Source organism: Melanostigma gelatinosum (assembly GCF_949748355.1).
Source record: "Melanostigma gelatinosum genome assembly, chromosome: 12".
NCBI classification, from domain to species: domain Eukaryota; kingdom Metazoa; phylum Chordata; class Actinopteri; order Perciformes; family Zoarcidae; genus Melanostigma; species Melanostigma gelatinosum.
In genome coordinates this window covers 20320129-20345614 of record NC_136645.1, presented here as the reverse complement: position 1 = coordinate 20345614, position 25486 = coordinate 20320129, and the positions used below count along the sequence as shown (strand labels likewise).

The following is a 25486-nucleotide window of genomic DNA, read 5'->3' as shown; positions in this document are numbered from 1 at the left end:
GAAATAAGATTTCTTTTTTACATCTTTATAGGGGTTATCTCTTCTTGGGTTCTCAGTAAAAAAAATGAAAAACGACAATTTCTTTCTATTATTTCGTGCAGACTCCAATCAATTCACATCAACATCCTCAAAGTGAAGGCGCGAGGCGAGAAAAGTGCGCCACCTAGCGTGTCAGAGTTCACCCTTACAGTTCCTCTTTTCACTTTGTGTGGCTTTCTAATCGTGTAGAGTCGAAAGGTTTAATAAGAGAGACAACGACTGAGTTACATTTGTTACATTGTTACATTCCAAGGAAAGTGTCTATAACAGCAATACAGTGCAACATTCAAGGTTTTAACTCCAGTAGGGTGTCGATAACGTCGGGGAGGGTAAACGTGTAGTTAGTGGAATACCATTGTTAAACGCCCCTAGGGTGCGCATGCGTGGAATGGTAATATGAGGTGTCATTAGAACCTGTAATTTCGCTGTAATATCTGGCTAGTCGTCAATATGTTGGCGGTCGGTGCATTCATATTTAGTCCTTGTGCACGGTCCAGTTGACTAACGCTACCATAAATACAGCTTGAGAACTTTATTTTAATGTAAGTCTTTGGAACTACATTTCCCAGTTTTCGTTCCCTCAGCTGTTCGGTGTTACGACGTGTCGTAAAAATGCTGTTAACAGCGAAACCGAGATGGACACCGCCAAAGACGCCTGACAGTTTTTGTCTTTATCCTTAATTTTTGGTCGTTATTATTAAATGTTAAAATGTTTATACAGCACACAGGACCGCGGGTGTAAATGGAGGCCATGGAAGATGACAGTTTGGACCTAAAAGACGATCACAACCACAACTATTGTGCGAGCAGCAGCAGCAGCAGCAGCAGTAGTAGTAGTAAAGTCCGCACGTATCTGAGCAGCCAGCTCTCGGATGTAACGACGGTCCCGCAGTCCGCCTGTCCGCCGGTACCGGGAGGAGAACCTGGGACCCGAGGAGAGAAACTGTGGTCCGGCACCCCCGGGTCAAAGTTCGTGGACTCTGATTCAAGCAGTGAAAGCAGCGAAGTCAGCGAGACTGACTGCACGGCTCCGCCAGCCGCTGTTGAGGGAAAATTCAGCCTTGATTCTACTTCCAAGTTCCGTAAGTACACATAAAGCAGGCACTGTCACCGCAGGGCCTGGTCTCATGTGGTCACTCAGCAGCTCGGCCCGCTGCACTGGTACCTTCCTGGTCTGTTCGGCCTGGTGGCTTCCACCAGAATCCTTTGCCCTGATTTAACAGGTCATTTCAAACCTGACCAGCTTCTCCTCCTTTCACTCAGTTCTTAATGCGATGGCTGTAGAAGACTACCGCAAAAACCACTGGCCAAACCTGGAGAAGGCAATTGACCGTCTGCTGATCCAGAACCCCACAGACCACGTCTCTGTTTCTTATGCACAGATATACAGGTAAACACACACCTGAGCTGGGCAACATTTTCCTACAGTGTGTGATTTCTGTTGCCTCGAGGAACCCCCCATAAAGTGGCCACGAGCATCACTGGTAATGTGAGTTCAACTGAACTGCTGGGTTTGTTTTACCGGTCTGAGTTTCTCCTTTTTGTTTTGTTTTTCCTAGTTACGTCTACAAGTGTGTTTGTCAGCAGCACTCTGAGCTGCTCTACAATGATTTGACATTGAAAATAACAAATCATCTACAACAGGTTTCCACTCATCTACAAGTAAGATAATCCAAATACAACGGACGTATTATATGCAGCACACACAGAAACTAAGATGTTGACTGAAACTTTGGTTGTTGTTTTCCAGGCCAGCCCGCCTGAGGACTTCATTGAGAACTTCAATGTTGCGCTGACGCAATACACCGCATCTCTTCAATGTATAGTTCCTGTATTTATGTACTTGGTAGGCATCTTTTGTTTCTCCATCTTATATCTGTTGTAAAGACGACATAGACCTTTGACTGTTAAGTGAAGTTTAGCCCTGCGCTACGGTATCACTCTTCCTCTCAATTGTTTTTCGTGTTCATCGTTTTCAGAACAAGTTCTACATCGAGTCCAAGCTGAACAGAGACCTGAGGGAGGATCTGATGAAGCTGTTTGCCGATCACGTCGCAGAAATACACGTGAACACACTGATGCGTGAGTGTATTGCTTCATTTGAAGCCCCGATGGACCATCATGACATTGGAAAAATTGTTCCTCCTCGTGTGAACTAAATCAAAGGGCAGATGTTTGTCTCAGCCTGTTGTGCTGTTGTCTCTGATGCTGGAAAGCACAGGACTTTTTTGGTTCAGGATTTTGGAATGATGAACCTTCAGAAGACTTCATCCCTTCCCTCCCTTCTTTTCTTGTTTCAGCTCTCCTCCTCGAGGCACATTCCATGCCGTTTCAAGTGCAGCCGTCTACAATGGCCAGTGTGGTTAAAGGCCTCCACAGCCTCCGACCAGGTGAGACATGGTCACCGAGGATTGTATTGTGTCCGTTTTAATGTCATTGAAGTGCATCTCTGCTGCAAGCTAATGTCGTCTTTTTGTCTCCAAACAAAAACCGACCGTATAGGTTTATTTCCTCCACTTCACTGCGCATGTCCCTCTCTTTCAGACTGGGCCCTGTTGGCCCCGGCTCTCTTCTCTGGGTTTATCCCCCAAATAAACCCTCCTGCTGTGGAGTCTCTGCTGCCCGACTACGCCGCTCATGACCAGAAGTTACAGCTGGAGCTCTCCATAAACGGATTTCCTCGGTCAGTTTTTTCTGAAAGCATCGCTCACAGTCTGAATACAGACACGGCTTCTGATCATGCCCTTCACTTTTAAATCACTGATGCGATGTGTTTTGTTTTTTTTGTCTTCCAGAGGTGACCAGTCTCGCAAAAGGGCCAGCGATGACTCCTGATAGCAGAGTCCCCAGAACTATTACTGTGCCTCCTACATCTTTATCACGAGTTGGCTCACTGGACTAGCTACAATGTTGACAACATGTGTCAGTTTCATCTCTCGACTCAAGGTTACAAAACACTGTGAACAACAACACACAAAAAAAAGAGAACATGATGTTGAGTTGTGTAGCAGAAGCTTAATCTTACTGCACTGAAACAAAACAAAAAAAGCACACAGATGTCCATGGTGGTGCTTGTTCCTCTGACTTCTGTCTTCATGTTCTCCTCATTTGAAGAGTGCCTTCACGGTGCCTTCTGACCGGATATCCGACCGATGATGGGTATTTCATTCCTAACCTTTAACATGGAAGTGTCTTTTTGATATACTGGGCGAATTGAGACTTTCTATTGCTGCTAATGATACTGTCCGTGTGATAATACTACAACTCCCTCAGTTTTCACCCACTGTGTCTGTAACCCAGTGGCGTCACTCGACTCCAATGAGTGGGAAGAGAACGCGGGGAGCTAAGTCGTCGACCTCGGCTATGATTCTCTTCTTCATGTTGCCTTTACTGTGTTGGTAAACAGGATTGTATTGTCCTGTTACGCCAAAGAGGATTTGCAATTTTTCTTCTATATATATATATATATAACTTGCTAGTTTAAAAATAAAATAAAATGGCTCAGACGGTATGCAACATTAAACAATGCCAGCATGGCTCAAACGCATTATATATATATATATATATATATATATATATATATATATATATATATATATATATATATATATATATATATATATATATATATATATATATATATATATATATATATTAAAAAATAATAATAATGTGTTTGAGCCATGCTGGCATTGTTTAATGTTGCATACCGTCTGAGCCATTTTATTTTATTTTTAAACTAGCAAGTTTTGCGCTGACCTGTTTGTTTCTTCGACTTGAATCAAATTCTAACTTTAAATATCACGTGTCTGTTTTAGCTTTGCATGTAGGATTGCCATGTAGGACATTAAACTGTTTGCCAGACAGCTTTAAACAACCACAGCGTGGTGTTTGACAAGTTCACAATTTTACTTCAGTTTGTTTGACAACTTGCCTGAAGTGTCCCTAAACTGTAAATATATCAAATGATGCTTGGAGTTTACAGGATTAACGATATGCAAATATTGTCTGGCGTGCTTGTGCATTAAATGTTCCTCACATGTCTAGCCTTGTTCAGGATGTAGATAGTTTTTGGTCTTTGCATAGTGGTCAGTGTAAACCAGCTTTTGTCACTGATGAATTTTAGTTCAATGATTCACTTGAATAGAAATATTTGATACAAAGGTCTGACACTGTTTTAAGTGTAAATAGATGCTCGGGCTTGCTTTTCGTTTTTTGGAAATGGTTCTCATTGTCTTTCCAATGTCATTTCATTCAGCATGGGGACACGGAGGTGGTTTTGTTTCTCACTCTTCAATATTTTAAATCTGGGTCTTAACAAATGTTCTCCTGAATAAGAAGGCATTTTAATAAACGGTAGAAGAAAGTCCGACTCGTTGCACATGCCAAACGTTGTTATTGATGTACTGTGTGTTACTTTCTCTCTAACAAGCTGCAACAAATGTCCATGTTGAAACAACTGAACTGTGAATAAACTTCCACTTGGCTCAAATGCAGTTGTTTTACGCAACATTGGTGCTTTTAATGGTCTGTTCCCGTGACTCTGCTGCATTAGTGTCTGGCAACAAGGGGCTTGTAATTGTGTAGGATGGAGGTCTGTGACGGACCACTGGAGGAGGAATCCCCCCCCCCCCCCCCCCCTCTTGGCCAATGAGCTGGGACGCCACCCAGACACATGGGCCAGGCCTCCCCAAAATAACCTGCAACTGCTGCACTGACAAATGTTGCTGCTTGTGCTGGTGACCGGTTACCCTGCTCGGCTCCATACTCTCCCGTAAGCTCCAAGGTGAACTCTGTGTGTTGAAGCCGGGAAGGCTGGGCAGCTGCCTGTGTCCAAGATTTCCCCAGAAGACCAGAATCACAGGTGCACTCTGAGGATTTACCAGTCCTTCACAGGGGCCAGCTGGGTTCATTCTGAAGGTAAAGCACACCAGCCCCTAATGTCATTGTTCAGTGTGCTGTGGACTGACATCAGCCTCATATGCCGTGTTTAGCCTCGGAACATCTCTGACATTGATCCTCAGACAGGCTCGAGCTTACGTCTGTTTGAACGTTCAATTGAATTATCTTAACCTGGATGTGTGCTGCTGGGTTTAGCCAGGGGCCCCGTTTTGTCTGCGTGGGGCTGTGACGGTGTGTCAGCTCACTCAGCAGTGTCCCATTCATGATAATTACAGTTCCCTTTGTGTCATTTGATCAGTGATTGTTGTGGCTGATCGAAAATCACGGTAACAAGGGCTGGCGGGATGCAGGGGCTCCTGCTTTTTTTGTGTGTGTTGATTTTCTTGGTGTAAACTGACCCCTCGCTATTATTAGATATGACTCGGTGGGCTTGGAGCCTGTTTGCAAAGGATCAATGTACAGAACAGCTGCGGCTTCGGGTCCGTTGGAAGGGCATCACTGCCTCTCCTAATTGCGCTGATTTGAGTGTCAGTAGCATATGTGTGCCCTATCTCGTGTCTGTATTCAATAGCTTGCTCATGCCGAGTGTCAAAGAGTTGTGCAAAGACTAAACGTCACATAAGTGTTGGCCTGAGGTGGAAGCCTGCCTGTATCCCTCCAGTTCTGGTTTCAGTGCATGAACCTGATACCCTGTCGAGCCGAGAGGAAGGCTGAAATTAGGCTAAAATAAAAAACTATTTTTACCACATATCCCCCCCGATCAACTGCAGTCAAATATTAATATTAAGTGAGTTATTATATCTTTGGTACGTATCAGTATATGTTCATATTAGCTCTTTACTGTATGTATCAGATATATTATTTGTCATTATTTATTTAGTTGAAATTAAAAGACTGCACAGTTCATCCTATTGACTGCAACTTGTGTATACTTTACATTACAGCGTATTACGGCTTCCACTTACAATTAGTCTGCAAATTAGTTTCACAATCTGACAAACCGATCAATCATTTGTTCTATAACATAAGAGAACATAGTGAAGAGAACGAGTGGACGTCTTGCTTGTTTGCTTTATGGTCTGATAAACAGTCCAAACCCCAAAGATTATAGTATCCCAATAATAAATAAAAGTTGCACATTTAAGAAGGTGGAATTTTCGCTTTTCTGTCGATCCAGTAATCGATTGGTGGTTTTGATGGTTTCACTCATTTTCAGTGCAGTCTGAACATTAGCTTGCAGACATCCATCCATCCATCATGGTGAACAGTCAATTCACTTTATTTTTCACTAATGTGTTGGAAAATGAGTATTTCGTATTTTTCCACACAAATTGGGAATTGAATTGTGTGTTGAATGTTATTGAATGTCTTTTCATTATTTCCAAAGCATGCAAGAGAACAACATTGACCAGCCACCGTCGCTGTCTCAGCTCTTAACAGAGGGCTACCTGGCGGAGGCCAGAGCCCAGCAGCGCCACAGCGAGATGAGCCGCTCGGACGCTTCCTCCTCACGCCTTCAGATCTACCCGTCACTCAAAGGCAAGGCCGAGGACTCTGTGGGCCACAACGATCCCCAATTCCCTGACCTCTCGGCCTTCCTCAGCCAAGAGGAGCTGGATAAGAGTGTGAACCTGGCCCGCCAGGCCATCGGACATGAGCCTCGGGAGGAGAGGGCAGAGGTCAAGGCCTCTGTCCCACCATTAACCCCCTCCAACATCTCCTCAGCCTCTTCCTCTGAACCCCCATCTGTTGCAAGCCCCTCTCCTGCCCCCTCCGCTGTGCCCTTTACCAAGCCAGCCTCTGACCTCAAAGAAATGCCTGCAACACACACAACATTCACATCAGACAGAAGGATGCACAAAGCGTCCGCACGGCAGGAAAACATGATCCGGAACACGAGGGACACCGGTGAGGGATTCAACGAGTTTGACAGTGCGGGGAGGAACGCCCCGTATGGTCCGGAGAACCAGTCCAAGAAAGAGTTCCTCAACAAGGCAGCGGACTTCATTGAGGAGCTCTCCTCGCTCTTCAAGGCCAACAGCTCCAAACGGGTACGACCGAAATCGTGCAAATCCCACAGGAGTAGGAACCAGAACAAGAGCCAGAACGATGAGATGGTTTATCCCCTCGGCCCAGACAACAGGGAGCGCTCTGTCGTGTCCGTGGAGGTGGAGAAGGAGAGAGCCAGCCCCGCTGTTAGCCACCAACCAGAGGCCCAGCTGGACTCTGGGATTGGGCATGTGGACTTTCAGGACAGGAGGATTCCTGAGGAGCCGCAGTACGACCATGTTTCCCAGGAGGTGGAGCAGGAGGCTGAAAACTGTGCCCTGACAGAAAGTCCATACCCAGCGGAGCCACCGTGTGAGCCTCCTTTCTTCATCCAGAAACTGAAAAGCAGGGAGGTTCCCGAGGGCAGCAAGGTCCAATTGGACTGCGTTGTCAGAGGTCTCCCTGTGCCTGAAGTCCGGTAAGGCAAACAATTGCTGATATTGGTTTATTTCTCTGTGTTAAGAAGATACAGTAAGACTTTCTGCTTCCATGCTTTTTCACAATGAGTCTCACTGAAAAGGGTCAGTGGAGATTTTTGCAGAGTACATGAGGATCTGGATCCTTTTAAAAAACCTTTTTGTCTGGAGAAGATGTTACAAGAGTTTAGGGTAAGGTGTCACGATATTAGTTTTACTCAAGTACTGTACTTCAGTATACATTTGGGGGATTTGTACTTTGCTAAAATATTTCCTTTATATGCTTTATTGTAGAAATAATGCACGTTTACTCCACTGCATGTATGGCTTTAATTACTCGTTACTTTAGTCATGAACTTTTTGCAGACAAAACTATATCATGCATATTCATAGATGTAACAGCCCAACAGTAGGTTTCTAAAAAGTGAACTAACTAGACTTAACTTCAACAGTAAACAGGAAATACATTGATGGATACCGATATGGGCATCAGGCAGACTCTAGTGTCTACATTGTGTTAAAGATGGAGTCATGTCTGAGTCCTCAATAATGTTCAATAATTATTTGCGTTTTGAGATGTGTGAGTTGAGATGAATGATGTTTCTTTCTCGGGGGAGAAGCAGACGGAAGTGACGTGTGATGATAGCCAACAGCTGATCCTGAAGTGTGTGTGTGTGTGTGTGTGTGTGTGTATGTGTGTGTGTGTGTGTGTGTGTGTGTGTGTATGTGTGTGTGTGTGTGCGTGTGTGTGTGTGTGTGTGTGTGTGTGTGTGTGTGTGTGTGTTCGCTGGTGGTCAGAGTAATGTCTGGGACAAAGGGGAATCACATTTGTCTCTGTGTCGTTCTTAAGAAGAAAACCATCAGATTCTCATGAGGGTCTCACTCTAATCAAGAACATTTAAAATGGGCCGAAATGGGAGAGAAATGTACAGCTCTCGATGTATTCAGTTGGTATCAGAGTAAAGCAGAGCACATTTAGAAGACGAACAAGAAACTCTGGCTGGACCTGGACCTGAAAACAAAGCCTGAACTGAAGCTGAGGTTTTAAGGGCAACAGGCTTGTTTGTCGTACTGGACATTGTTGAGCCACCAACATACGTACGTGTCCGGGGAGAATGTAGCTCTCTGCCATTTTTAGACTGGACTGGCACTGTGAGCTGGAGCTGCGTCTGATAATGGAACCGTCTGAGCTCTTGACAGAAGCATGAGGAGTTTGGTAAGATGATGATTTGTACTGTTATTGCTTCACCACATCTTTACACGGTTTGTTTTTGGTCTCAGTGTCTTACAAACGTACAAGTCTTGAGGGTTTGAGTTCTGTTTCAGTGGTTTCTGCTCTAAAAAAATGTGACGTCCTCAGCATGGTGTCCAAGCTTGGCTTTAATTTGACATATTATATTAAGATAAAGCTCTGTTCATTGACTCTTGTGTGATGCGTGTGTTTGTTCCTCCTGCCCCCCCCCCTGCAGCTACTGGGTTACTAACTATGACTCAAATGAGTCAAAATAGAGTTGTCAGGTTCGTATTTCCCATCCGTTTGCATTGGTGTTCTGTCTCTGGTGTGTCAGGGTTTATAGCATTGTGTGTGTGTACTGAGTCTATGTTTAGCATTATGCATATATGTGATTGGGTCAGCCAGTCAGAGCTCCCAGGCTCCAACGGGGGATCTCCTCCCTGGTTCTGAAGTCCAGAGGGAAAATAGCCCTGACAGGTGCAGTGAGCGGGGTCTGTCTGTGCCACCTCCTCGACTACTCACGCTTTCAATTTAGACCCTTACGCATTAGAAATGACATGGCTCGCCACAGGCAGAACATTGACAGCCCACTCCTGAGCGTCGAGCATAATTGTGTAATTGCCTGCGTAGTTATTTGAAAAAAAGTGTTTCATATACTGTATGTGATCCGTGAGCCCGGTTAAAAGCCCTGGAAATGATTTATGATGATGTGATGACGTCTTGCCAGCGAGTCACACATCACCTCATTCCTGTATCTTCATTGGCTGGATTTTATAAAGCACCGAGACCTCTTCTGCTCAAAATAGATTAGCTTTGACGTCGAGGCCGCTGCATTATGTTGCTGGTCAGGACAGGGGATATTCTGGGTACACTATTATAGTTTTACAATGAATAAATAGACTGTTGCCAACTGCAGCTCCAATGTACTGGATGCTACTTAGTAGGACTAATGCCTGGTATGTAATGTTAGCCAGGTAGAACGTTTTTCTTGTCATAAATCCTATTTTAACATGATTTCTGCCCATTTATTCATGATTTGACAGCATGAAATTATAGATTACAACACAGATTATTGGCTGTAGGACGCTGACCTGATATAACCTGGTTTGCATCCAACCAGAGACCTTTGTTGCATGTCATCCCTCGTCTTTCACCACATCAATAAAGGCAACAGAAAAGAAATGAAGAAAACGCCAGATTTGAGAATTAGGTGGCCACACTTTTCATGAAACACTCGTCTTCATAACATCAACAGTTCATCGGAGCAGCCTCTGAACTGGTGCTCTGGCTATGCTTCTTGTCTTACAGGGAACGGGATAGGGCTTGCTCATCAAAACAGTTTTCTCTTGGTCTGCATAACTCTGCTGGATGGCAACAAGCCAGGGGCACTATTAGGGAACTGGGAAAGACATCACATGGCACCGGCCTCATAGAAATGGTGTCAGAATGTTAATAGAAGGAAAAAGATAACTGTGAAAAGATAGGGTTATGATAAAGCAAGAGTAGGAATGTCCAACTGAATCAGCAGTTAGTTCATATGACAATATCACTGAAGTGGAAAAAGAGTGGAGTACTTGCTGGAAACAGCTCGGATAAAGTTACAGCACAGATTGTACATACGGTGTGAACATGGCAGTAACCATTTCATTCAAACATACACTACCCACCGACATGTCCATTTGCACTGAGGCTCACCACGCTTGTCCCGTAGGCTAGTCATACTCATCCACTTCTGACCAACATGTATGGAGTGGTGATCATATCTATTTATAGTAATTTAATGTGCAGAATATTGATGGAAGCACATTATTGACGACCTGTGAGGGTTCATGTTTACAGTGTTTCTCATCCAAACCCGCTGTAACCACGAGGTCTAACAAACGTGTTGAATGCAATTCCTTCCTCATAAAACATTTGCAAAGTCGACTTCTTTTATACTTCAAATCAGGCGTTGTTTACATCACACATGCTCATGCACGGTACAAACAAAAGAGAGACGCACTCATAAAGACTCTATAGTGCACCTTCAAAGCTAACCGTAGGGTGCAATTTACCCAAAAGGGGATGTTCTCCAACATACATGCTTTTAAAAAATAACAGAAAATCCTACAATATAAATGTGGAAGAATGTGGCATTGCACTGAGCAGTTTGGGCGCGTATGCTTGATTACAGGTGGTTTTGTGAAGGCAAGGAGCTGGAGAACAGCCCCGACATTCAGACCATCACCGACGGCGAGCTGCACTCTCTGATCATCACAGAGGCCTTCGAGGAAGACACCGGACGCTACTCTTGCTTTGCATCGAATTTCTATGGCACCGACTCAACGTCAGCGGAGATCTATGTCGAAGGTGATTCTTCCGGTTCTTTGTTACTGACGCTTTTACAGTTCAGTTAAACGCTGCCAGTGACAGAGTTGTGTGCGCTTGTTTGTTCGAACCAACAGGTGCCTCCTCTACGGACTCTGAGGGGGAACAGCACCTTGAACATGAAGCCCAGTGAGTTTTTACCACATTGTCATGGGACACTGATAAAAACAATAACTGATGTGATTCTTCCCGAAACTGTTCCTTTCCTCCCTCTGTGATTTTCAAAGGCTACAGAAGAAATCTTCACCTCCACCAGCGAGCCGAACTCTCTCTGTAGAAGGGGAAGACTCTCCGTCATCCCAACCTGCAGCAGCCACTGAGGAGCCAGATGAGCAGCTCTCCTCTCCAACAACGAACCAAATCATCCCAGAACCTCTTCTAACAGTATGGACATCGGCCACCGTTCTTCCAGTCCCAGAGTCCTCTAGAACATCTGTGGCATCCACAGCTCACTCTGCTCAGGAGGAGGCCACAGTGTCACCTGTGCCGGTGTTTCCTACTTTGCCCGCTGGTGATACAGAGCTTTCAGAAGTCCAGGAGGTGTCGACATCTGTCACAGCAACACCACCGCCATTGCAGACAGCTGCATCGATAGCTGGATCACTGCCTTTGAGCGCAGTGGCCTCGTCCGCACTGCCTGTCCTATCTGCTCCAACACAAACACCCCAACCTGAGGTAAAAGATTCCTTCCTAATTGTTCTCAAATGACTGTTTTTCTATGTTTGAATGAACACGTCCTCCGTGTGTTTTTTATCTTCAGAGTCAAACCTCCATCCACAACTATCCACAAGGGTTGAACGGCCAACCCATCATGGCTGCCCCTGTATTCACAAAGGTAAAGTCATTCTCAACTCAATTTTTACAGCTACTTTAATGCGTTTATTGAGGTAACATTGACACTGTCTTGTCCCACCAGAGCCTGCAGGACCTCCTTGCGTCAGAAGGCCAGCTGGTGTTGCTAGAGTGCCGTGTGAAAGGGGTACCGTCACCTCGAGTGGACTGGTACAGAGAGGGCAAAACCATAGAGGACTCGCCTGACTTCAGGATCCTGCAGAACAGTAAGCTCCTCTGCTGCCCCACTACTGCCGTACTATTGGACTTGCTAATGTGCTTTAATTATCTTCAAGAGCGCTGTGTCTGCGGATTGTGTGCCAGATTTGACAGGCCTTGTTTCATAAAGAATATCGGAGTTTTTCGAAAAATGTATGAATTAAGATTTAAAGACTTAATTGCATCTTCAACAAGTTCAGTTTAATTTAATATATTTATGTAATGTCAGTTTTGTGTTTCTTAAAAACCTTGGCATGCAGACAAATAATAAAAAAACAGTGATGCTACAATAAAAACAAAAATCTCCAAATTGCCAGATTTAATGAAAGAGATTACTTTCAGTGCTTTAATAATCTGTTAGTGTACTGTATGTCAATTATATATCCATCTTGCCGTAAGACATTAAAACATAAAGTCCCTTTTTCGTAAAAACTTTAATCCTGTCCAATGCAGGGAATATTATTAATGAGCCTAAAACGCTGAAAAATATTTTCAGGTTACAAATGTGTTTACATGCCGAAATCTTGTGTAAATACTGTAAATGGTAACATCTCATAATACAGTGTTACAGTGTGGGATTTAGCAGCGTAAATATACAAAATGTATTTCTCAGAGAAAATTAAAAAGAAAGGTCGTCTTGCATCAACTGATTGTGGAATGTGATCAGTGATAATAATGACTCAGAGAAGTGCTACATATTGTTAAACCATAACTTTTAGCACATTTTCACCATGATTTTGGTGCTTGTTTCCATTTCAGAGCCCAGATCTCCAGCTGAATCACATATTAAATTGAACTGTTGACTGCACCATAGCAGCGGCCTATCTGTGTATGATGCCGCAGTGTGTACATATTCATCTGCTCAAGTGTTTATAGTCCTTGGTGAAGGCTGCTGCTGTTCTTCTACATAAGCCAGGGCTGCTTTTTCCCTGGACCATATAAGGTAGTGTCTCATCCTGCGTCAAACCACTTCAACCTGCTGTAGCTGCAGATAGACTCTCAGCCCCAGTGACACAAAGAAGCATCACTGCTGGGCATCTGAAACACAAGTCCTGTATCTTTCCTCAGTCGATTTAAGACTCTCCAGCTGAGAAGTTAATATAATGCAGTTATACCACACTAACTTGATTATGTGAGTATCACTTCTTTTTCTTTTCTTTTTTTACTTCAAGAGGGAATATGCACTCTGGTCATTGCTGAGGTCTTTCCTGAAGATTCAGGGATGTTTACTTGCACAGCAAGCAACAACTATGGAACTGTGTCCAGCGCTGCGACTCTAAGGGTCAAAGGTAACCCTCCTGTTTCACTTTTAGCTGTCATGTATTCGTATAACAGAGCATGGAAAATACTGATATGTATCTGTCTGATTCTCATCAGGCAATGGCAACAGCAACAACCACGTGAGGCCTTTTAGCAGTTTGACGGTGAAGTCCAATCAAATCCAAGAACCTTCATCAGCTCCCGCTGTAATCCCTCAACCAGAGGCTACTGTGACCAACAGCATCAAGCCCCACTCCAGCACCATTCGCCTAGACCCGCTCGTCTCTAGCACCTTACGTCTGGACCCCTTGAGCACCAGCACCCTCCGTCTTGACCCCAATGGCTCCAGCATGTTGCGCCCAGACCCCTTCCGCAGCAGTCTACACAGTCTGGAACCCTCCAGCCTGAGCAGCGGCTCCTGCCTCAGCTCTCGCAGCACCAGCACCCCAAACCTAGATCCTCCCTGTCTCCACCAGAACCCTCCTGGTCCCAGTGGACCACGTCCAGAACCACAGGTGCTCTCATACCCAAAAACCTTCACTTCTCAATTTGCGGTTGAGACTTCAGCAGAGCAGGAAGTGTCCCTACCTTCGGTGACATCACCTGACACGAGCCCCAAAGTCAAGGGGACCCCAAACCATCAGAATGGGAGCCTCATTGTGGTGCCCCTCCCTGATCCCCCTCCTAACTCCTGCCTAAAGACAGGCGCCCAGACGAACCACAAAGACTCACGCTCCGGCTCCAGGGTCGGCCTGCGTGTGCACTTCAAACTGCCTGAGGATGAGGAGGATGAACAGAGTGACTCGTCCAGTCAGTTTGATGATGACGACACCATGTCAGTCAACAAAGGACCACCACCAGTGCTGGCGAAACCCAAACTGTGAGTAGAGCAAATAAAAAAACAAGTACAAGCACATGAGTCTCATTTCGGGTGGGAGGTTCCTCCTCCTCGAGCTCAACTAGCAGCTGTAGTCAGTTGCAATTCACAATTGAATGCATGCAGACTTCAAATGTGGACTTTCCGGCTTTCTAAAACAAAGGATGGCGTTTTCTATTTGTAAGTGCACCTCTATGTATTTACGTTCTTCTAATATTTCTAATAATGCTTTGATGAGCTGTTTCCTGCTGTTTTTGCTTAAAACACAAATGACAATTTGTCCTGTGTTGTTTCAGTTTTAAAACATTGTAGCAATTTGATTAAAAAAAACCAAAGAGAGCCTCCTGTTTAGAATGAAAGCTGAAAGAGCTTGGACGGTGTTTTGTTTGGAGACTACTTGTTGGCAGCCCATAAAAGGGCAGAGTATTCTTCATGCCGACTTTGGCTCGTTCCCGCTGGGGTCTACAGCGCGGACTTAATTGATGAGAGCGGTGCACTGAGCCGCTCTCATTTTCACCATGTATAGTGTCATTTTTTGGGAGGTCTTTTTATTTTAGTTTTGCTTTGATCAACAGGGACCCAGTCCAGCTCCGGCTGCTGCACAACCAGGTCCTCATGGAGCAGCAGCAGGAGACGGAACCTGAGACCCAAACCCACACCCAGCCTCAGTCCCACAGCCAATTACAGATCCAGATCCCCGAGGTCCAAAGCTCCAAAGAAGGTCCGCTGTGGTCCCCCAGAATGCACCTTGAACCCCATCCGCCACCTTTCCAGCCCATCCTCAACACCACGTCGCCCCCGCAGCAGACGCCCCACTCTGCACCTCCGCTGACCACCGCTCCCCCTGCTCCCTCTCTGAGCTCTGCTCCAGCACTCAACACCACCTTTTCTCCTCTTCTCAACACTTCTGCTTTGAGCTCCCCTCCTTCAATTCCTCAGCTAAAGACTTCGTCCCTGGTGACCTCTCCTCCACCTGCCCCACAGCTGAAAACATTCCCCCCTTTCAGCGTAGCTCCTGTAACCCAGATGAACACCATCCATGCCTCCCACCTCAACCTCTCCCCTGCAGCTCTTGCCAGAACTGCACCTACGCCCCAATTTTACCCTCCTCCTGCACCGAAGCTTAGTACTGCCCTTCCAGGTCCGGCCTCAGCCTTACAGCAGATCATATCTCCTGCTCCGCTACTGAGAAGCACCCACGCCTCCCTCATGAACCTCACCGCCACCTCCCACACCTTCAACTATGCCCGGCCAAAAGAGTTCATAGCTGCTCAGCCCTTCTCACCGGTCAGGAGTCCTTCTCCGGCAGAATCTCCGGTCCCTCTGCTCCAAGAGCTGGCCGCTGAGCTCAACTCCTCCGCCGCCAGCTCCCCTACTCTCCCACCGTTCTCCCCGCCACCCAGGTTCTTCCCCACGAGGGTGCTCCAGTCTCCCACCAGCCCTCCCTCCGTCGTGTACTCACCCTTACCGGTGACGGCGGCATTCCTGAACAGCCTGTTCGCCATGAGAGCCCAGTCGCCTCCCCAGGCCTCCTCTCCCACGTCCAGCAGCTCCACGCCAAGCCCCATTCAAAACCCAGTGGCGTTCCTGAGCTCCGTCCTGCCGTCCCTGACCCCAAGTCAGCCCACCAACTCAATGGGCCTGCCCAAGGGAGCTCCTTCAAGGTACGCCCTCTCTGACGGAGTACGATGGTCATGAGAGTGGTGAACTGTCGCATGCTATGATACACTTTTCCTTTCTGTCTTCTCAGGCTAAAAAAGAACGTACCAAAGAATCGCCTCCCGTCGATTGAAGACATCCGAGAAAGCAAAGAAATTCTGCTCCAAGATATTGAGAATAAGCTTCGATTTAAAGACGGTACTCCACATTTCACACATCAACAGGTACTAAGTAGTCTCCAGCTCTGCTTGACTTCTCCTTTTTTGACTGCTTCAATGGCAGTGATCTGGCGGTGAATAAATAAATGCAAACTACGACAGAAACAAACAATTATTGTCTCTGAACTATCTTCAAATTGAAAGTGGAGTTCAGCCTCCATCACATCCTTGCTCATAAATGTCAATAAATGTTTGTTGACATGTAGGTGATCGTAAAATGTTAAGGAAGCAACTGTTTTCAGCTTTTAGGAATGAAGTTATGTAGTTACTGGATATTAACCAATGACTGTGCTGTATTCTCACTTGCCTCCAGGCTTCTACTTATGAATTCATTGTGAGATTCATATTTAAAAAGATAATAAAAGACAGATATCTTAAAATGTAAAATGATAAAGGGACATAACATCGCTCAGATTGACTCAGAGGCAATGCGGAACTGGCTTCAGTTCAACGGAGCATCAGCCATCATTCCCTCCCCAGTTCATTCATTGTTGTGTGTCCATGTAGCGTAACAACATACACACGCTATTAACAATTAGCTTGTGTGTTATTCCATCAGTAGGTCCTATATGTTTGTGTGTAGAGTATGTGTGTCTTCATCCATCCCTATCCTCTCATAGAAGCTGAGTAATGAGGGGGAAACAGCGAGCAGACCCCTTGGACCAAACATTCCTGCTACTGTCATTAACTATGATGAGGTACAAGGATCTTCCCGTCCCAACCACTGGTTTGCTCGAGGCTGTATGAGTTATTAAAATGTTTCAGGTCGAGATCAAGAAACGTCATTGTCCAAATATCATGGTTACTATCTCTAACAAGCATTCCAGCTTCTGTACTAATATATAACCTGCATTCAGTGTTGGGGAGTGATGAACTACGGAGTAGTTTAAAGGGACAGTTCACCCCAAAATCAAAAATACATATTTCTCCTCTGAACTGTCGTGCTATTTATCAATTTAGATTGTGTTGGTGTGAGTTGCCTCATTTTGGAGATATCAACTGTAGAGATGTCTCCTTTCATGAGAGGAAATTAATGATTTTTTTGTTTTGTTTTATTGAACAATTGCTTCTCCAGTGTAACTAAACCCCTTTGATCTGTCCTGACCCTTTTTTTCTTTCAATGCGTTTGTCAGGCAGCCACCAACACACACTTGACCTTTCACCTTTGTGTAGTGCCTGCCTGCAAGTGCAAAACAACAAGCCCATTTTTTAAGACCAGAGCTTAAGGCAAGGCAAGGCAAGTTTATTTGCATAGCACATTTCAACACCAAGGTAATTCAAAGTGCTTCACATAAAACCATTAAAAGCATCAAAACACAAGGCAAAAGAAAAGGAGATTTAAAAACAATTTAAAAACAGTGTAAGAAATAAAATACAGTAGTAAAATGCAGAAATGCAGGAAATTGATTCATATATGAATTGAATGTGGTTCAATTAAAGGCAGCAGCAAACAGAAAAGTCTTCAATCTTGATTTAAATGAGCTGAGGGTCTCAGCAGACCTGCAGCTTTCTGGGACTTTGTTCCAGATATGTGGAGCAGAAAAACTGAATGCTGCTTCTCCATGTTTAGTTCTGACTCTGGGAACAGAAAGTAGACCGGTCCCAGACGACCTGAGGGGTCGGGATGGTTCATAAGGTAGCAGCAGATCAGAGATGTATTTTGGCCCTAAACCATTCAGTGCTTTGTAAACCAACAGCAGGATTTTAAAGTCAATTCTTTGTTGGACAGGAAGCCAGTGCAAAGACATCAGAACTGTAGTGATGTGATCCACCCTCCTGGTCTTAGTGAGGACTCGAGCTGCAGCGTTCTGACGGACTTTTTAAGCCAGTCAAATTGTCTAAAAAGTTAAATATTTATGACCTGTGAACAAGTGCTTGCCTGTGAGTTTTTTGTACCGTATTTAATTACAATTGAACTATTATAATTGACTTGTCAATTCGATTTTTTTTAGATGTTTTAGTTTGAACTACCTTTTCTAAGTTGCTTTCGATAACCCGGGTAGCTTTGCTGTAGTTCAACTTCTTCTAGCTTGCAAAGCTTTGCTTTAAAAGCAGCTTCCCCAACACTGCCTGCATTCATTAAGCCAATGAATGGAACGACTCTACTGTTGTGTCGTTCTGTATTCTCCAGCTTTCAGTGAACACATTTTACATTTTCCCCACTGAAGCGTGCAGCCCCTTTCCTCTCTTTGCATTTCAGATTTTCCCAAAAAGGCCAACATGACATGGTCCACTTTTTTAAAAACAAAAACCTCAACTCACAAACCTGCATATTGCCTTTTCATTTTACACTCTTTAACAATCTCCTGCTAGTTTTGTCTTTCAACTCTGCAGTTCGCCTCTCGAGTTCATCTTCCTCTGTACTCTGTTTGACCTTCACTTTTACCAGCCAGGAATGATACCGGCAGACAGATGCCATGCCACTGCATGATAATCATCATCGACTGGGTTAAAGTGACAAAAATACCGTTTTTGTTTGGAGATTTGAGTAATATATTGTTCCTTTAATACCACGGATGCTACACGTTAATAGATGCACGTTATCTCATGTTTCGCATGTTATCGCATACTTCTCCAAGAGCATTTGTTGCCGTGTGTTAAGCTTTCATGTCCGAGACAGATGTAATGCAAACGTTGACTGTGGCGATTACTTTTATGTGGTGGATTTACTTTTCCAGCAGTACAAAGTGTCCAACTTCGAGCAGAGGCTAATGAGCGAGATCGAATTCCGTTTGGAGCGGACGCCGGTGGAGGAGTCGGACGATGAGGTGCAGCACGATGACGTCCCTACAGGAAGATGCATCGCGCCCATATTTGACAAGAAACTGAAGAACTTCAGAGCCATGGAAGGCGTGCCTGTCACGTTGTCATGTAAAGTAGTGGGAATCCCTTTCCCAAAGGTGAGAGGTCAAAAACCATGCTGCACGAATGACAGCATGCCCTTGTCACTTTCATCCCTCCACTTTACCCTCCACATGTGCATCTCTCATCATCAGGTTTACTGGTTCAAGGATGGCAAGCAGATCTTGAGGAAGAAAACCCATTACAAGAAGATAAGAGAGGGGGATGGGACCTGCGCTCTACATATAGAGTCCACGACCAATGACGACGACGGCAACTACACCATCATGGCAGCTAATCCACAGGTGATACCTCACACTTCCTGTTCATACTGTCAACGCCTTCTCACCTGCTACAACATCTGATATTTGATATTTAATGACCACCAGGGACGAATAAGCTGCTCGGGTCATTTGATAGTCCAAACAGGACCTCCCCGACTGACACCGATTCACTCTCAGAGGTGAGCAGGACTGAGTGTGCAGTGTGGTCTGCAGAGGTAAGAAGAAGCCCTCTGCAGCATGAGGGACCAGCCAATTGTTGACTTTCCTCCCTGGCAATAGTGATATTTTGTGATTGTTTGTATCTAACATTAAATGCTAACATACATAAAGACCAACGTGGGTTGACGTCAAAGCGTGTATTCGGGCCCCACAACGTGCTCTGTTTGCGTTTCTCAGGGTGCGAGCCCGCATACAGGAAGTGGAAAGTGAGCAAACCCGGGAGCAATTCTTTCGGCCTCACTTCCACGAGCCTCCGGGGGACATGCTGGCTCATGAAGGAAGACTATGTAGACTAGAGTGTAAGGTAGGCAGCAGGTCCTGGTGCGTACTACAAAGATATTGAATTTTTGCCTTATTTGACTTTCCAGGTTTTTTGTCCTACAGGTGAGCGGCCTCCCCAACCCGGAGCTCATGTGGTTGGTCAACGGGAGGCCAATCTATCCAGACCTTTACCACAAGATGGTGGTGCGGGAGAATGGCATCCATTCTCTGGTCATTGATCCCCTGACACAGAATGACGGAGGCACATACACGTGCATCGCCAGCAACAAAGCAGGGCAGAGCTCTTTTAGTCTCGAGCTCAAAGTTGTGGGTAAGGACTGGATGCGCTCAATGAAAAGGAATGAACTGCTCACACACAAGTCAGTTGAATAGCGTGATGGCCCATGCCCTGTTTGGAAGTTCATGTAATCTAAGTCATGTCCACTTCAGAGAAAGAGATGAAGCACCCTCCCCAGTTTGTGGAGAAGCTGCAGAACATGGGTATTCCTAATGGGACCCCAGTCAGGTTGGAGTGCCGGGTGGTGGGCATGCCCCCTCCCGTCATCTTCTGGAAGAAAGACAATGACACCATTCCTAAAACGAAGGCCAGAATCAGGTCAGTAGGAGTTCTGAGCCTCTGTGTAGCTGTTTTAGTACAGTGTATTGCAACTTAATGCTTAGAAAGATCTCTATTGGAACTGGAATGAACTCTTCATGATCTGTTTATTTCAGCATGACCCAGGATGCAACTGGATATGTGTGTCTCCTCATCCAGCCAACAACAAAAGATGATGCCGGCTGGTACACAGTGTCGGCAAAAAACGAGGCTGGAATTGTATCCTGCACCTGCAGGCTTGATATCTACGGTGAATATTCTGCACAGCTGTGTGACTATCGGCTTTATTAAGAAATGTGCCTCATTGTGGTCGTAATGCTAGCTATCTGCTGCGCCTTTAGCTCAGTGGCATCAGAGCATCCCTGCACCCATGAAAATGGCTCCGCGTACCGGCAGCCGCTACGCAGCGCTGACGGGCCAGGGGCTCGACATCAAGTCGATTTTCCCTACGTCGGACACCAACCCCATCCTGTTCTCCAGCTCCCCTCCTGAAGTCCTGCTGGAGAGTGAGGAGCTGTGACACTGCAGCACGGCGACCCTCCAGAGATCTCCCAGCACATGCTGAGCGCTAAAAGGAGAATGACGAGCAGATTTGCCATGTGATTTGTGTGATGCATTTTGAAGTGATACACTCAGAGTAGAATGGCAATGAGTTGTTGTGTTACAGCTGTCAGCACCGATAGTGGGGTTTGTCACCATTCCTATTTACTCAAGTTGTGCTTCACATACAGAAAAACTGATTTGCAAAGTCTTAGCTCATGAGCCTTCAGTGTTTCTCTGACCGGTTTGAATGACTCACGTTTGTTTTCTACATCATATTTAGCTACGCTAGTGAGGGTGTTGCTGAATGCTGGTGAACATCTGTTCTTAATCGTTAGTCCTGTTCTCAAAGTGGCACAAGCACTGCTTATTTTTAATGCAAATAATATACACCTGAATTGGTAGTAATAGTTTATGTGAAAGTTTATATGAAATGTCTATAAATATAAACTTATTCATTAATAATCACCGGTAGTTTAGAGTATATAAATAGACATTTGAATGTGCCATTTAGAGCAGTTTATTGAAATGGCTCCAGCAAGTTGGGATTCTTTTGACATGTACCCAGATCATTTCTTGATGTTCATCACTGGTTCATATTTTTGCACCATGTTTTTTTTCCATGTGCATGCATGCCAATGGTTGATGATTGATGCAATATTGTATACACACGGTGTCTGCAGTCATAGTAATAATAAGGTGCTGTTCTCATTCATGGTTACTAGTTGAAACACAAAATATTTCTTCAAGTATGTTCGGCCTTCAGGTGATTTAATTCATATTTATATGGACAACGATTTATCTCGACCGTACCTACAGTTGGAGACGCATAACCGGAGGAATGAGTCGGATGAGACTCAACGCTCTTGTTTTGTGGTAAGACAGACTGTTGGCTTTGCTTTGAAATGACACCAACAAGTCACACAGAGGTTATAATTGAACTTCTATCAGTCGGTTAAAAAATATATTGAAGAAAAGCACATACTCAACTGATGTAAAGTTGCACTTTGTAAAATAGTTTTGTCCCTCTCAGAATAAAGTTATATTTATTCACATGAGTGATATGTTTACTTTGCTGGAACATGTGGGTGTAATGCTGCATGCTGCTTAGAAAGCAGCTGAAAGTTTAACTGGTGAAGTTAACTCATTTCTTCCCTCTTTAGATAGAGGTTAATGCAGGGACAGCATTTTGATGTCAAAGATGGGGGAGGAGGTGCTATGTCACAGACACGTACCTTTTTGCTATTACCAAGGACTCGTCCAGCTGAGTTACACACACACAATAAAGGATTTCCAAAAAATAAAAATAAATTTCCATGAATGTGTTGAGTGGCGATGTTTCAAATAACATGTAAAAAAATAACACGGTTCAGCTATGCCATTATCTATGGCTATAGCTAACTTGAAGACATTTAGTAAGTGATATCCCAACATGATCCCACTTTGAATATTTATAACTTCACGTTAGCTAACCAAATAATAGATTGTCTGAGATATCACTCACATTCTTATTTTGAAAAAGATGTCTTATGTCCTGTGTCTTCTATAGCTTGGGAGGGTTTGGACATTGCTCAGGTAACGTTTCTGCTGAGCTGCTGGTGGTTTGAATGACAGCGTGAGAGGGGACGGGGAGCTGGTGCTGTTTCTGCGTGGTGCTCAGTGCATGCAGAGTCTTCAGCTTGTTTTAAACTGGAGTTCGTTTTTTCGGACTAGTGAAGGGGTTCAATATGCCTTCTGATAAAGTCGGGGGGACATGCCCCCTGTGTCCTCCACAGTAATGTATGCCCTTGGGTTAATGGATAGTTTGCTCTGACATTAATGTGGAATCTAAATTGTTGCTGTCATTACTGAGAGCTTGTTGTGGCCATGCTTCAATCGGAGCCCTATTAGCTTAAACTGATGTCAAATTCAAAACAATTAGGAAAGCTCTGAAGCCAATTAAGCATTGCTAATCAGTTCAATATCGGGGAAGAGAGTTCAAATCGGCATAAAATTACATTCACCTTATGTGACCCAATTATACTCCGAGCCTCGTCTGACCAGCTGCCAGGCCTACTTGTTAACTGAGTGCTGCATGTGTTGCTAAGGAGTAGATATCTGTGGGCTTTGAATGGGATGGGGTTTTTGAAAATCCAATATTTTTATTTTTTTTTATATAGCTCACTTATACTGAATCTTGCCACGATGTTTCAAATACTGTTTAACATTTTCTAATTGTTCTCACTTGATTACTGCAGTGTCGACACAATAATAACAGTAATCTTTTGAACTAGCAATAAAAGTTTCCACATTGGAAACCAAAAGTAGTGACACACTTGTGACGTGTTCCTCTCTGCTCATTCAAATGAAGCATGAGCTTATTTCCACTGCTCTTTTACACTAATCCTGTGCTGATAATGAGATGTATCAAGTCAAACCACACATAGGCAGAGGGAATCCTTTCCTACACTTTCTCCTGTACTGAAACATACGCTTTAATCTCTAGTTTCTCCAGAAGGAAAGCTGGATTTAAGAGGGTACATGCTTCTGTCCCAGCAGACGGGTCACTCCTCATGTGACATATGGCTTTTGACTGAGAGCATGGCTCAGCCACCAGTGCTCAGACAAGCCAATCATGTGAGTGGTTGTGGAAGACACGGAAGGGCCGGGCCACGTCTGAGATGAGGCCCTCAGACAAGACAAGCAGCAGCTGGCAAACTACATCAATCTGTAATCAATGAACCAACTGGTAGATGGGATTATATGCCTAATTGCACAGCTAACCAGTCCATCCCAAAATGACCAGACAGCATCAGCTTGTGTCCATGACCCAATACCAGAGAGGCATTGATTAATCATTCATAACCTGCCTCGGCACCCAAGCTTTGAGTTCAGCACAGTGACAGGAGCCCACAAAGGAGGGCCCCAGAAAATAAAGCAGAATTCAGATTCTAGTAAAGATTCGATAAATTCCTGCTTTCAAATTTTACTACAAGTACAGAAATATTACAACATAGATTTACTGCAAGTACAGAAATATTACAACATATATTTACTACAAGTACAGAAATATTACAACATATATTTACTACAAGTACAGAAATATTACAACATATATTTACTACAAGTACAGAAATATTACAACATATATTTACTACAAGTACAGAAATATTACAACATATATTTAGGTATCAAAAGTGCAGAATGTCTCCTTTTTACACTGCAAAATTGTCACATATTACTAATATTGATGCATTAATGTGTAAATGAATGAAGATTGAACTAATTTGTATATTGTTGTGTATTTTATAACTAGGAGCTCATTATTTTATACGTCAATAAATCTTCACAATCTGCTCAATCTATGCATCTTTTCTCAGCCAAACACACAATTAAAAGCGATTTAAAGCACAACTGAGAGATCGTTATGAGAATTTAAAGTCGAGTAAAACCTGAGTCTGATTAAAGTTGTTATTTGTTGCTGCTGCGTGGGCTGACAGTCAACAGTGTGTTTGCGTGTGTGTGTGGAACAGAGGAAGATATTCAGATCCATCCTCCTGAATTACACGATTCAATGTTAGCAGATGGGAAGGACAGACAGGCAAATTATTCTGTCCGTCTCATTTTTCTTGGACCACCACACAGATCAATTATTTATTTCACATGTGGTCCCAAGTACGAAAGGAACATTAATGCATCCCACATACTGTGATTCATTAAGACCACAGCGCTGAAGAACACACGTTTTGACTGACGTACTTTACAATATATAAAGTAGAAGAACTTTTGGCTATTTCACATGTTCACAAAGTGCTCTTCAAATCTCAGATGGCACAGTAATCTGTGCACCATCTTGGTCCATATTGTTTGGGAGTTATAATCCCCCGATGTGCTGTTAAAATCCCTCAGGTTATGGGCCACACTTCCACTTCTGTTGCCTCAGGCTAATCTCAGATTATGGTTATTATCACGTGCAGACCAGTCACATGAGAAGTGAGACGGCACTTCTTTGGTGGTTTATTAAAACCTGGTGGACTTCCGGCAAAGATGCTTCCAAAGATTTCATATCTAGTTTTATAAATAAAGACACGTGGCAGCTAAATATAACAATGGTTTAGTAACAAAGTTATTCAAATTTCCATGCAAAAACATTTTGGAAGCAGAAAATATTTGAACTTGTAAAATATTGATTCATTAACAAATAGAAAACGATTAATTCTACAATGACGTGAGATACTCTATGTTTGCATGTACGTAAAAGTAGAATTTAAGTGCAGTGAATAGTAATTAGATAAAAATGACACTTGTGCTTTTATTGGCATTTTAGAAACATTTGTGTAGTTTAATATATTTAATATATCAATTTAGAGTTCAGACCTTAAATGTTAATTGCTAGGTGTCTATTGACTCAGGAAATATCCACAATCTCTTAAAGGTTTGTCTGCACTATCTGCTGTGGTGAGTTGTGCTTCCAGATGGTAGACTTTTAGTGTTTGTGACACATGGCTCTGAGTGAAGCCCAGCCCAAGATAATTGGAATTTCATTAAGGTTTTGTTTGTGTGCGTGTGTGTGTGTGTGTGTGTGTGTGTGTGTGTGTGTGTGTGTGTGTGTGTGTGTGTGTGTGTGTGTGTGTGTGTGTGTGTGTTAAGAGTGGGTGTGGGTGTTTATGAGTCT

The 25486-nt window shown here is 44.0% G+C and overlaps 2 protein-coding genes across 3 annotated transcripts; both read left to right on the top strand.

Annotated features, from left to right (window-relative positions):
- The first annotated feature begins 702 nt into the window (after positions 1–702).
- Positions 703–3577, top strand: cacul1 (CDK2 associated cullin domain 1). Its single transcript, XM_079279688.1, has 8 exons — positions 703–1121; positions 1303–1429; positions 1599–1701; positions 1790–1885; positions 2019–2121; positions 2340–2429; positions 2584–2722; positions 2835–3577. The coding sequence occupies exons 1-8, from the start codon at positions 782–784 to the stop codon at positions 2872–2874; spliced, it is 1038 nt and encodes a 345-aa protein (XP_079135814.1). The 5' UTR covers positions 703–781; the 3' UTR covers positions 2875–3577.
- Positions 3578–4819: 1242 nt separating this feature from the next.
- On the top strand, positions 4820–22143 carry mypn (myopalladin). Of its 2 annotated transcripts, XM_079280577.1 has the most exons (20): positions 4820–4959; positions 6329–7408; positions 10814–10989; positions 11085–11136; positions 11235–11682; positions 11768–11842; positions 11924–12065; positions 13230–13346; positions 13435–14197; positions 14770–15858; positions 15945–16077; positions 16692–16769; positions 18750–18971; positions 19068–19217; positions 19302–19375; positions 19593–19719; positions 19800–20007; positions 20127–20292; positions 20409–20542; positions 20634–22143. In XM_079280577.1, exons 2-20 carry the CDS (start codon positions 6330–6332, stop codon positions 20810–20812), a joined length of 5412 nt encoding a protein of 1803 aa, XP_079136703.1. In that variant the 5' UTR covers positions 4820–4959; position 6329; the 3' UTR covers positions 20813–22143. The 2 variants fall into 2 exon arrangements, with proteins under 2 accessions (XP_079136703.1, XP_079136704.1); XM_079280578.1 differs by lacking the exon at positions 16692–16769.
- The last annotated feature ends 3343 nt before the right edge of the window (positions 22144–25486 follow it).

Excerpts from the sequence above, each read along its gene's own strand:
- cacul1 (XM_079279688.1), top strand. The coding sequence starts at position 782 with ATGGAGGCCATGGAAGATGACAGTTTGGACCTAAAAGACGATCACAAC. Across the intron at positions 2,430-2,583 it reads CCTCCACAGCCTCCGACCAG|ACTGGGCCCTGTTGGCCCCG; the intron begins GTGAGACATGGT and ends CCTCTCTTTCAG. Across the intron at positions 2,723-2,834 it reads TCCATAAACGGATTTCCTCG|AGGTGACCAGTCTCGCAAAA; the intron begins GTCAGTTTTTTC and ends TTTGTCTTCCAG.
- mypn (XM_079280577.1), top strand. The coding sequence starts at position 6,330 with ATGCAAGAGAACAACATTGACCAGCCACCGTCGCTGTCTCAGCTCTTA. Across the intron at positions 16,770-18,749 it reads CTGTCATTAACTATGATGAG|CAGTACAAAGTGTCCAACTT; the intron begins GTACAAGGATCT and ends TTACTTTTCCAG. Across the intron at positions 19,376-19,592 it reads ACACCGATTCACTCTCAGAG|GGTGCGAGCCCGCATACAGG; the intron begins GTGAGCAGGACT and ends TGCGTTTCTCAG.